Source organism: Merops nubicus, unplaced genomic scaffold (assembly GCF_000691845.1).
Source record: "Merops nubicus isolate BGI_N331 unplaced genomic scaffold, ASM69184v1 scaffold43914, whole genome shotgun sequence".
Taxonomy (NCBI): Eukaryota; Metazoa; Chordata; class Aves; order Coraciiformes; family Meropidae; genus Merops; species Merops nubicus.
Window position 1 is genome coordinate 1 of NW_008604352.1, and position 11848 is coordinate 11848.

An 11848-nucleotide genomic window follows, 5' to 3' on the forward strand; every position below is an offset into this window, starting at 1 on the left:
GCCGATCCCTCACCTTGCACGGCCCGCAGCTCCGAGTCCAGGCGACTCAGGAAGTCTTGCATCAGGCGTCGGCAGCGGTCCATCATGCCCTGGTCCAGCTGCATTGCCACAACATCCACCCCGCTGACACTGAAATTCTGACTCTCAATCCTAGGGCACAGGCAGTCATTTCACCAGGGAAAACCATTTAGCATTAGAAAGTTGACAGACTCCCTTGTTAGGAAGGGCTCTACAAAGACGGGGGTGCTTTGGTAACATGAAGTTCGTTTTGGTAACACAAGGTAAACAGCTCTCTGATAAAGTTGAGTTGCAATCGTTATATGCTGTTATTTATCTGGCAATGCCTTTTGCTTATCAAACCCGGATTGGAACTTCCAAATGCTGAAAATGAGAAAGGAAGAGGCATTTTGCTAATCCCCTTGTGTGAATAGTGCTTTGACCTGCTGAAGGGAGGTTCTTACTGTTTTAGCACAACCACCATCGTGACAGAAAGAAAATGCCAAACATATTAAATGGCATCCAGGCTTCTGGAAAATTACTTTGATCCCACAAAGTACTCAGTGTGTGAGTAATGGACTGTGCTGCTGCCAGCGCAGCCCCTAGGCACCCAGGGATTCAAAGTTATCCTTACAATCCAAGCTCAGCCTTAGCTTTAATTTGTACAAGTTAGAGACGACATCTTAAAATCCAGCTAGACTTTTGAGCTAGCCCTTCTTGCAGCTGGGGAGTTTTATGCTGCAGCAAAATCTCTTGTGGATCTGGAACTTACTGTTGGTGTGGTTTTGCACCGTTCAATTATGACTGACACACAGGGGTGAATTAGGAAGTGATAAATTATAAATTAAATGTATCACTTGCAAGAGAAAGGATAATAAACCTGTACAGCTACCAGGCTTGTACACAAGCAGAAACAAAAATTGGTGGGAAATGAGCCAGTTACCTCTGCAGCCAAAGCCTGTTCACTGGGACTCACGTGCAGGAGTGGCACCAATACACATCCAAGAGAGTACTGCTGTAAACTGAACCCTATGGGCTTCATCCTTGACACAAGCATTTTTCTGGTAATAAAAGCCAGTGGTTTTCATCAGAATCCAACTAAGGAAACTGAAACTTGAAGGGACCACTGGAATAGCAAGCAAATCTCCATCCTCATTAACTGTGTGGATGTGGTGCCCTGACTCGGCTGGAATGGGGAGCAGCTTTGCAGGGTAGGGTGCCAGGACAGAGGGACATAGTGGGGTTCGATCCCAGTTGGTAACACTGTATTTTATCAAAGAAGGAATCAAATGTTTTAGGTGCAACATACCTGTCCTTGGTCGGTTTGAATTCCTACAAATAAGATTGACAGAGAAAAAAGGAAAACATTTTAAGTGTGATTTCCAGAATGGGGAGCTGGCTGAGAAATAGGCATATTCACAAAGAAAAGCAGAATAGTGCTGCTTACTTTGAAGAAGAGGAACATATCTGGCTGCTCCTTCATCTTCTGCAAAGTCTGAAGATGCTGCACAGCCTCATCTCTACTTTGTTCCATTTTCTTCTTCATTTTGGTAATATCTTCCAGTTGTTTTTTCTCAATGGATTGAATGTCATTCAGGTTCTTCCTGTGTTTCTGAATCATCTCTGTCTTCATCTCTTCAAACAGATTTTGGAGCTGGGAAGTCACTGTTTTCATATTGGTCTAAATGAACAGAGAACAAAACAGTGCACTGGCTCAGGAACTCAACACTTCAGCTTAGTGTCTCTTTTATCAATTAGGACTATATCTACTCTTTGCAGTGGTTTTAGAAGGAAGTGGACAATAAGAATTTGCTTAGAATATCTCATTAAACAGAAGCTTATGAAAATTAACCCTGATATGGTAACAAAATCAGAAAAAATGCAGCTAGCAATATGAGAACTGTAATGGTACACATTGAAAATCCCACTGGTAGACTCAAATTGGTTTTCTTTATCAGATAAAAAGCTTTAAAAATACAGAATGATGCGCACAATCTGTCGTCTGCCAGTCCTGCAACCTGGTCTGTGCAACCACAATAAATAAAGGAGTTTCCCAGCTGGTCGTGGAACTGCGCTGGGAGGCTGTGAGACAGCGTGGCTTCTGGAAGTTTCTTACACCAATGTTTTCACTATTTTAGGCTGGATCTCTTTCTATTCATCTGTGTCTAACAGTACGGTTGCCATCACTTATTGCTGGGAAATTGTGGAGGAGAGATGCTCTGAATTAGCAATGATCCGGATCCCAACCTTGAGCTGCTCCTCACTTCTCTGAAGTCCTCCCAGGGCAGTAGCTAAAGCGTTTTCACGCTCCTGCAGCCATGTCACCTTGTCCGAGAGTTCACCCTAGCAGAGGGAAACACAGTATTTGAATTTCACAGCAGGAAAGCAGCACAGGTAGTTTTAAACCAGACTGGCAGTCTGTGGAGCTGGTGAAATGGCACGGGCGCCTTCTACCTGCCTCCTTTCACCAGGGAGTCCTATAATAAACTGTGTTCACTTACCTCCTCATAGAGATAGGGCTTACCAAAAACAATATGATCTGGAAATCTTTCAAGTTAATGTTTAACTTTTGCATATGTGTGACTTTGTATGTGGTCAGTTAATAAACGGCTTTCCCTTTGAATAAATAAATTTCACTTTAAATGAATAAATCTCAGTTTATCCACTAAAGCTCTGTTCCTGCTGGAATCTTATGTGTCTAATGTGATACGAATCCATAGTTTTCAGATCTATCAGTAGCTGTAGGATCTGAGGGTAACGTAATAAGCAACCATCTTTCCTGGAGATCAGCACAACAGTGATACTTACCCTGCTGTTTATTTTAACAGATATCAAGATCATTGAGTGCTTTTATACTGCACAATAACACATTTCACATAGGACATTAAACCTCATTCTTTGGGGATTAGACAGTCTCTGAATGGCTCTGGTTGCTCCTGGCTGCCTCCAGCAGTGTTTTCACACCTTGAGCACCCATGAATGACCATGGCAGACACAGCTGCCAGATTCCCACTTCTTTAATAAAAATGAAGCCAGAAAGCTTAGGTTTTCCATGAGGTATTTGTCACAGCTGGGGAGTTTTACTTTTTGAAAAATTAAAAGAAAAATAGTCAAATTTGCTTAATGTTCCTTGCACCAAAACCCTTTTATAATTCCTCCTGAAGAGCTGGGTTGCTGATTTCTCTGGCTATCCTGGGGAGTTTAAAAACATAAACAAGCAAACAACAACAAAAAAAAGTCTCCAACAAAACAAGAGGAATATGCAGCAGACATCTCAGCTTACCCATAGTAGATGGCTTCCCCATAGACAGGGTTGTGTTAAGCAAATGGTTGCTACCCTACACTGCCCACTTCTGTTTAGCAGCCCTGAACATTATATATGTCACTTGGAGGAGAAAGTTAGTTTGTGACGCATGTAACTGCAAAGGATGCTTCCCACTAATGCCAAAGGAGGCTGTGACCACAGTGAGCTGGGAGTTTCCTGCAGGGTGTTTTGTGTGGGCTCTGAATTGAGCCCAGAAATTTCAAATGCAAGGCAGTGAGTGGCACAGCAAACGCGTTTTATCCCCTTAGTCTCAGCTGATCCTGGAGTATTTTCAGGACAGCAGCTGGACTCAAAGGCAAGGACATTGATGGCCCACATCTCTGTGCCCGCTGGGACACTGGCTGGGCACAGGGAGGAGGGAGCCAGAGGGAAGGGCTACTTGTTTCCCACCCAAAGTTCAGCAGCGGTGGGATCCCAAGGCTCTGTGGTGGAAGGAAATTCTTAATCCCTGCAGGAATACTCCCACATGCCCGGCAGGAGTACAGTCGTCAGCGGCAGGGCGCGGCTGCCTGGGGCTGCACAGGACGGGTGGTGGCGCGGGGCAGCAGCGGAGCCCCGCGCTCACCGTCCCGCACGCACGGCCAGGGCCACACACGGCAGGAGTTACCCACCCTGTCCCGCTCAGCCCTGGACGCCTTTCTCTGCTCTCCTCCCTCCGCTTAGCCTGCCAGGCTGCTTCCGCCACACAAGCGAGGAGATTAGAGACAAATTTCAGTGCAACCAGCGCAGCAGTCCCCACTGGGGTGGGCACGCAATCCCACGAGCTGCTGCCTGCCCGCCCTTGCCCCGCCGACACCACTGCCCGGTGAAAGCCTCACTGCCCCTCCTGCGGCGTCCCCCTCCCTCTGGGCCAGGAGCTCGGAGCTGTGGGGAGAGGAGAGCCCCTTACCAGCTGGTTTTCGTGTGCCTCCTTCAGGGTGATGATGCTGTGACCCTTGTGGCGTCCCGCAATAGAGCAGAGCACGCAGATGTAGAGCCCCTCGTCCTGGCAGTAGCACTCCAGCAGCTTGCCGTGCTCCTGGCACTTTCTCTCCACCACCACACCACCCGCGCCCACCTCCACCAGGACGTGGTCCTGCTGGGAAGCCTTGGCGTTGTGTTTGTGCAGGTGGGCCGGGCACAAAGACGCGTCGCAGATCAGGCAGGTTTTCACTGCTGGCTGAGATGGATGCAGGCAGAAGTCACAGGGAACCACCTCCTTCTTCTCCTTTGCAGTGCCCTCATCCTGCTGTCCTTTGGAAGCCGTGGCCATAAAAGCCTCCACAATGCTGCACAGCTGAAAATTCTTCTGCAGCTCCAGGATAGGCCCCAGCTGGAGCTTGCACACAGGGCAGGAGTAAGGGGCCTTGGATTGCTGCTGGACACTGAGCGCCTTCTGGACGCACTCCTTGCAGAAGCTGTGACCGCAGCTCAGCGACACCGGGTTCCTGTACAGACACAGGCAGATGGGGCAGCTGAGTTCGTCCTCCAGGCTGGTGCCTCCAGATTCTTCCCTAGCTTCTGCCATGGCTGAAAAAATGGCGTGTCAGCCACAGCCAGTCCGCAAGAAATGAAACTAAACACATCCTTGGCATTGCGCCCAGCTGGAGACCCAGCCCAGAGGCTGAGTCCTTCCTCTCTGCCCCGTGACAGGCTGGGAGAGGATTTCCCCACCCTGCCCGGAAGCTGCTCGTGAGCTGTGGCAGCCCAGCCACTTTTAGACGTTTACCCTCCATTGCTGTGTGGCCTCAGGCAGCATTGGTCCATGTGTGAGCCCTTAACAGGCTGGTGGGAACAGGGGGTGCCGGGGAGGGCATGGGCTGGACAGTTTTCCTACAGCCTTCTGCCCTCCTAGAAAAATCCTCCATCCCGTGCCATGGGTATCGAATTAAAGATAAACCCTGGAAGAGAAGGGTATGAGCCTGGCAGAAGTAAGCCAGGAATTCCCTCTTCTCTGGTTCTTTTCCACAACAGTTACAGATGGTCCCCTAAAGGCAAAATAAGGAGAATCCATGAGAAAGTTTTACTGGGACTTGTTGAGACTGATCTCCTACCTGCAGCCAGCTGACAGGGAAACAGGGGCCCATGAAGGCTCTCAGAAAGCCACACTAGGATAGGAATATCCTTGTACTGTGTCACAAGCCTGGTTTACCTCGCTCTGCACCCATACCACCCAAGACAAGGCAGAGCAGCAGCCACTGCAGGTGCATCTGGGAGACCCAACTCTACCTGCATGGTTTTCTGTATCATTCCTGTGTATAAAATGCAAAAGATAAAACACAGCCACTTTCCTCCAAGACTGAACAAGGATTTTTTTTTTTTTTTTTTTAGCATATGTAAAACTGTTGTGTCCTTCAAGGTCCATCACTGTCACTGCTGGGGCAGAGAGCTCTTGGCTGGACCTTTTCATGCAAATACCCCGGCTCTGTCTGAAAGCAGAACAAGCAGCAGGCAGGGATATCATCTCTCCAAGTTTTCTGGATGGTCATAAGAACAAAACGGTCCAGGTCCTATATAGCACGGACCAAAGGCACAGGACTTTTCCTCTTCAGCACTCCCTTTACTGTGATTTTTTTTTTTCAGACATGAGAAAATAAAATTGAGGGAAGAAGTAGGTATGTGAGCTCATTAGAGCTCACAGGGGACAACTGCAGCCAAGGGCAAAGGAAAGAAGGGGTCTTACTACCTAGTCTCTACTCACCTTCCAAGGCCAGCTTTTTCCAAGGCCACAGAGCTAAAAGCTGATGTGTTAGAACAAAGATCAGCATAGCTGCTGCTTAGTTATGTAGCAGTTAATGTTGTGTTGTCAACTTTTTATAAACTAAATTGCCACTGAGTTTTGCAAACTAAAGTACTTTAATAACATGCAGCCAACACAGTACTCAATACAGCCAAGCAAAAAAACCATAACTTAACAGTATCTCCATTGTAATTAACAGAACAAATAAGATAGGAACTCTTGCAGTAAGTGGCAAGTGTGCTGTGATATACCCCAGAGACCTTGTCCTCACATGGATGAGCGGGCACAGCACCCCAAAATCCAATTTCTAATATGCCAGCTTAGCACAGCCTCCATGCAGCAGCAGTCCCAATACCAGGCCTGGAAAAACAAAACTGCACCGTGTCCCCACATCACTACAGGAGCTTCAAAGAGCCACTGGACACACCAAAGGAAGCATGGACACTATAGACTGAAGGAATTCTTACTATTTCTATAAGCCTGAGGCTCCCCGAAGAATCTTTATCCTTGACAGACCTGTTATAAAATGTCAGTGTATTTCTTTCACAGTGTAGCTCTACCCCAACCACTTTGACGTTTGTATGAAAGTGCTTTTCTGTGATCATTCTTGAACCTAGGAACACCCGGAGGGAATCATCTAACTTTTCTAGGTAGCAGTGAAAGCTGGCCTGAGCAATTCCAAGCTTCCAGCACTTTGCATTGCTGGTGTCCACCTCCCAGAAGTGACAGCCCTCCTGGAAGCTCTGGTCACTGCACACAGGTGGGACATCTTTGTGTATATTTAGTCCCATGAATCCAAGATCACTGTAGGAGGATGGAGTGACTATGGTACCACTGGAATAATATCCATAACCTTGACTCACTCTAATAGTCAGATGTTCATAAACTATAGAAAGAAAAAAACACACATTATGAAAACAGGCAATTGCACAGATTTGCATACATTCCCATTGCTGAAAGCTGAATTTCCCAATCCAAGTCACCCAAGTCAACCCAAGTTATCCTATTCGAGTCATCCAATCCAAGTCCAACACACCTGAGTCATTAAAAGCATATGTTAACTAAAACACTTTCTGTACTTCTCTTAGCTATTCTTGTGTAATTTTAAAGGGGGATAGCACATTTCAAGAAATGCTACTCTAACAATTTTAAAGCATCTTTTTGCTCTTTGTTTCCAAGTACAGCAACTCTTAGATTAGTTTTCCATCGTTGTCCTGCAGAGCTTCATTAGGCATTTTTTAAAACTTTCCAGATTAACTTCCATGTACAAGAAATGTGTGAAGAGCAGCACAGCCATTTTTTAAACACTTATTTGCTTAGGACCATTTGAAGTTCTCTAAAACTCTCAAAACTTCTTGGCCTGGCCAGCGGTGAGAAGTTAATTCTACACTCAAGAATTTGCAGAATATTTTTATTCAGACATTCTCTTGCATGTAATGCATTTCATATAGTGGCATTTTCCACTCTGAAAGTTACTCCTTCAGAAAACTGAAACAGCAGCAGTGATTTGGGTAACTAATAAAAATTGTTCAGATGGTATAACAATTAGGAAAACCTGGATCTGAGGCTTTCTAGCCACAACAGGTCTGGGCTATGCTTACGGGGACGGTAGAGACTGAGCTCAGAAGAGGCTGTGAGCAAGGTGTGCTTCTCAGCGTACCCACGGCCGCATGGATGGCAGCCAGTTAGGTGTACACTTTGCACGCTGTTGCACATGCTCTGGACAGAGCCTTCCCACCCCAGCAATCTCTCTTGACCCTAAGCTCACCGTCAGCAAGGGCTCAAGCACCCTAATTTTTTTGATTCTGTTGGACAAGCATCCCACCATACACAGCACCAGGACTGTAGATTGATCTTACAAAACATTACAGAAGTGTAGAATTATTTACATAGCAAGTAGATAATTTACATTGTAATACAAACTCCACCTGCCACTGCTGTGATGAGTTATCAACTTTCCCTGTGCTTTGAATCAAAGTGATCCTACAAACAGAAGTTGTGTTCCTATTCTCTTCTCTTAATCCTCCCAGAAAACTCCTAGGACACCCACACCTCTTTACCCAAATTCCATTTTAATGGGGTATATTCAAGGCATGTCCCAAAGTGCTGAAGCCCAGGACAAGTACCCTTTTATGTACGCTTCTGTGAAAACAATCACACAAAGTTAGGAATCAGTTCTTGTAGAGGTGCTTGGTGTCTTATTACAGTCGTTTCTTAATATGTTTTGTTAGCTTCTCTATCTTGCTTGTCATCTAGTAAAATGACCACTTACCAGGTGATTGTTTAAATAAGGACTGCATGTCTGAGAGGAACTGCTCAAAAAGCCTTAGAGTAAGGTGTGTTTTTGATTCATCCAAAATAATGGGTGGCTTTGGCAGTATTACACCATCTTTGTTAGGAACTGGGTTGTGTTTCCTAAAACATGCAGAAAGATATCAGAAGAGCAGCAAGTCACCAAAAAAACATCACCGAGCCCATACCTGAGTCAACTGCATCCTCCACTCCACAGCCAGCCTTGATGGGAGACACAGAAGACAGCTTGTATCCTCCCATCCCTCTGCAGCTCTACAAGGGACCCTCTCTCTGACCAGGCTTTTCATAGAACACCAAATCTCTTCAACATCATTAAAGTGAAGTTCACTCCACAGATTGTATCTGTCTCCAGAGCACCTTGTCTTGGCCACCTCAGCCCCAGCTTTTGCCAGGACAGATCCTAGCATCCTGTTTGTGGCTCCAGTCCTCAAGTCCCCACGGCAGGAGGTAGAGAGGTGTCAGGGGCAGCTGCTGGGATCTTGGGACAGCAAACGAAGGGCTGTGTCATCACAGCCAAGGGGCAACTGCTGCACCTGAAAAGCACGGCTGGGGGAGCCTGTGTGCACACAGCGGTGGGCGGTGGTGGAGGAATAGGACTGGGCAGGCACTGGGGGAACAGCTTGGGTGAAAAGCTGTGAACATCACAGACTTAACAACTTTACTGCACGTTTCAGCTCCTGCCGCATTTTGCTTCTTAGAAGCAGAAGGCAATGCAAACTGGAGAACAGCTCAGGATATGTAAGCATCCTTTGCATGCTCACCCACAGAGCTGAATTTTCAGGAATTGCCTCAGAGTGGATCTTGAGAACAGGTGTGGAGGATACAGAAAAAGCGTGACTTCTGTTCATATTTTAGGGCTTCTCCAGGTCTCTGATGAAGTCAGGGTCACAGCATGCCCAGGGGGCTGCCAGGATGAGCCCTGAGGTGTGTGCAGCCTGGACTAGCAGACCTGCACTGCCAGACTATCACTTGAAGCAACATGTAATGCAATAGTAGACCACCTCAAGAAGACCTTACCTGTCTTGAATAGCTGAAAACCCCTGTAAAAGATATTTTGAAGGTAGAATTAGCATATTGCAGGCATAGGCTAGCCCAAGAGCAGAGTAGCTCTGGGAAGGGAGATGCTGTTAGGTACCTTCATGAAAAGAAGTAGGTCTTTCTGATTTCTCAGAGCCTCCAGCTTCTGTACATCATGGCTGGCTGCATCCTTCTCCTTCTTCTGTTTCTGTATTTCTGCCTGAATCTTAGAAAGTTGTTGCTCCTTGCTGTGACTGAGAGCTTTCAGGACCTCTGTTTTGTTCTTATCTAGCTGCAGACACATCTCTTTGACGAGGCTCTTCATTTGATTCCTCTGCAGGCTCTCCTTAGTCTATTAAGAAAAGATTTTCAAATATGTTAGGGACTGAATTTCACATTTTCCACACTAACTCTCACTCAGAAAAGAGTCTGGTCTTTTCTGGGCAGAGGGAAGTAACTAGTAATTTAGTGCCTCATTCCATATGATAACAGATCAAGTTGTCCCACCGACAGCAGAAAGACCAAGTGACATAAGTGGCCTTCCCCAGCACCTGACCAGAAAAAGAAAAACAAGTAATGCCTCTTCCACAATGCTTGCTGAAAACTTTCCACTAGGCATACATTTCCTTATTCTGCATTGGTACTTTTCTACAGATATACTGCCTTTGGTCCTTTTAAAGATTGGTGAGAAAAAGTTTCTCTGCTTACTGCCTCCACCAAGCTTCCTTCACCTGCTGAAAGCGGCAGCTATGCTGCCAGACAGGCCACTGCCAACAGGTACAGTTTGGTCCTCAGACCAGAAGTGAACATTTCCTTTACCCAGTGCCAAGACCTTTACTGGTGGAGGAAGACAAGTGCTAATTCTGCCTAAGCAGAGTGATCTAGGATCTGGAGACCTACATTAAAACCCCTGCTCTTTGAGAGATTTTACATAGGTGTTTGCATGCTGGGAGCAAAAACCAGACACTTTTAACCTCAGTCCTACCACCTTCTTGGAAACACAGGCCAACCTAAAGGGATTTCTTGCTGTAAAGAGGAATAAAATCACTATAACATGGTCTGTATCTTTTCCATAAATATTTCAGAGTCTGCAAATTGCATAAGGTTGGAGGGAGGGGGGGAAGCCAACAACCGCCACCCACCAATCAGGACGAATAGACTTAACAGCAACTTTCAAGCTCCAAGGTCCTTTAACAACTAAGCATGCACTTCACCCAGACTGGTGAGACAGTTGTTAATCATCCACCCTCAAAGAAGAAACCGAGAAATTATCTGAGAAAACATCCAGGAACTCAAAAAGACTTTGGAATCCACGATTTCAGGAAGGGCAAAAGAAAACCTCATCAGCTACCAACGTGCAACCATGCCCAAAGAGATATGGGAGCTTGAAACAAACCTTTACTTCCTCCTCTTGTTTCAGCAGGTTTGCTATGCTTTCATTCAGCGCAGTTTCATGCTTTTTCACCGTTTCCAGAGTTTCAGGAAAAATGCTCTATAAAAATAATCAGAGGGAGATATCAGGATAGGACTGACATACGTGCACAAGATCAGCAATTTCATAGAAATGGGTTAACCTAGACCTACAAAAAGTTTGTTTGCTGCATGTTCTCAGGACTAATCAATACATAAGAAGTTTACCAGCAGATTTAATTCCTGAACAAATACCACAATTACAACCATAGGAAAGACATTTTGAAACTGAAAACTGTTCATGTGCAATAAAGCGACTTCCAGTGCTGACAGCTTCCTTTCTGTTACGCTGTCATTAATTGTATTTGCATAAATGCAGCTCAGGCTGATCTTCTGGTGTGTTTGAAAGTGCACCCAGGACTAAAAGCATAGCCACAAGCACTCGATCCCACCAGTCTGGCTCCGCAGGATGGGAAAAAAAGTGTTTCTAACATCTTGTTTTATATCCCAAAGGGCACACCCAGAAGGAATCTGGGGTGAAACTAGGAATTAAAAGCTCAATATCCCAGGATGGAGATTTATCCCCAACCCGAGTGTGTGGATCTGAAACTCTGGAGAAGTTTCATCCCTGTGCCGAGGGTAGCTCTCGGTGGCACAGGCTCCTGTGGTTATCCTAGTGTAATCTGTGCCCGGGCCACTGTCCTGGCAGCCTCTTACCTGCATTTGGTCAAATGCCTCCTCCAAAGAGATGATCTTGTGCTCCCTGTGGGAACTGGTGACAGAGCACAGCACGCAGATGCAGACTGAGTCCGTCTCGCAGTAGCACTCCAGCAGTTTGCTGTGCTGGGGGCATCTCCTCTCAGCCAGAGCCCGATCGTCGCAGGGATCCATCAGGACATGGTCCTTCAGGGGGGTCTTTGTGCTGTGCTTGCTCAGGTGGGCTTGGCACAGGGAGGCCTCGCAGCTCAGGCAGGTCTTCACGGCCGGCTGCGGCTCCTGAAGGCAGAAATCACACAGGATCACTTCGCCCCGCTGGCCCGAACATCCCCCCTTCTCCTCGCACTGCT

The 11848-nt window shown here is 46.5% G+C and overlaps 1 protein-coding gene across 1 annotated transcript; it reads right to left on the reverse strand.

Moving 5' to 3' along the window:
• Positions 1 to 13: 13 nt before the first annotated feature.
• Positions 14 to 11777, reverse strand: LOC103771671 (E3 ubiquitin/ISG15 ligase TRIM25-like; the record flags this gene model as incomplete). Its single annotated transcript, XM_008938971.1, has 9 exons — positions 14 to 150; positions 1307 to 1329; positions 1445 to 1678; positions 2245 to 2340; positions 4212 to 4831; positions 5356 to 5365; positions 9490 to 9723; positions 10768 to 10863; positions 11499 to 11777. Coding segments are annotated over 9 exons (1729 nt in total), but the record flags the coding sequence as incomplete, so codon positions are not given.
• Between the last annotated feature and the right edge of the window lie 71 nt (positions 11778 to 11848).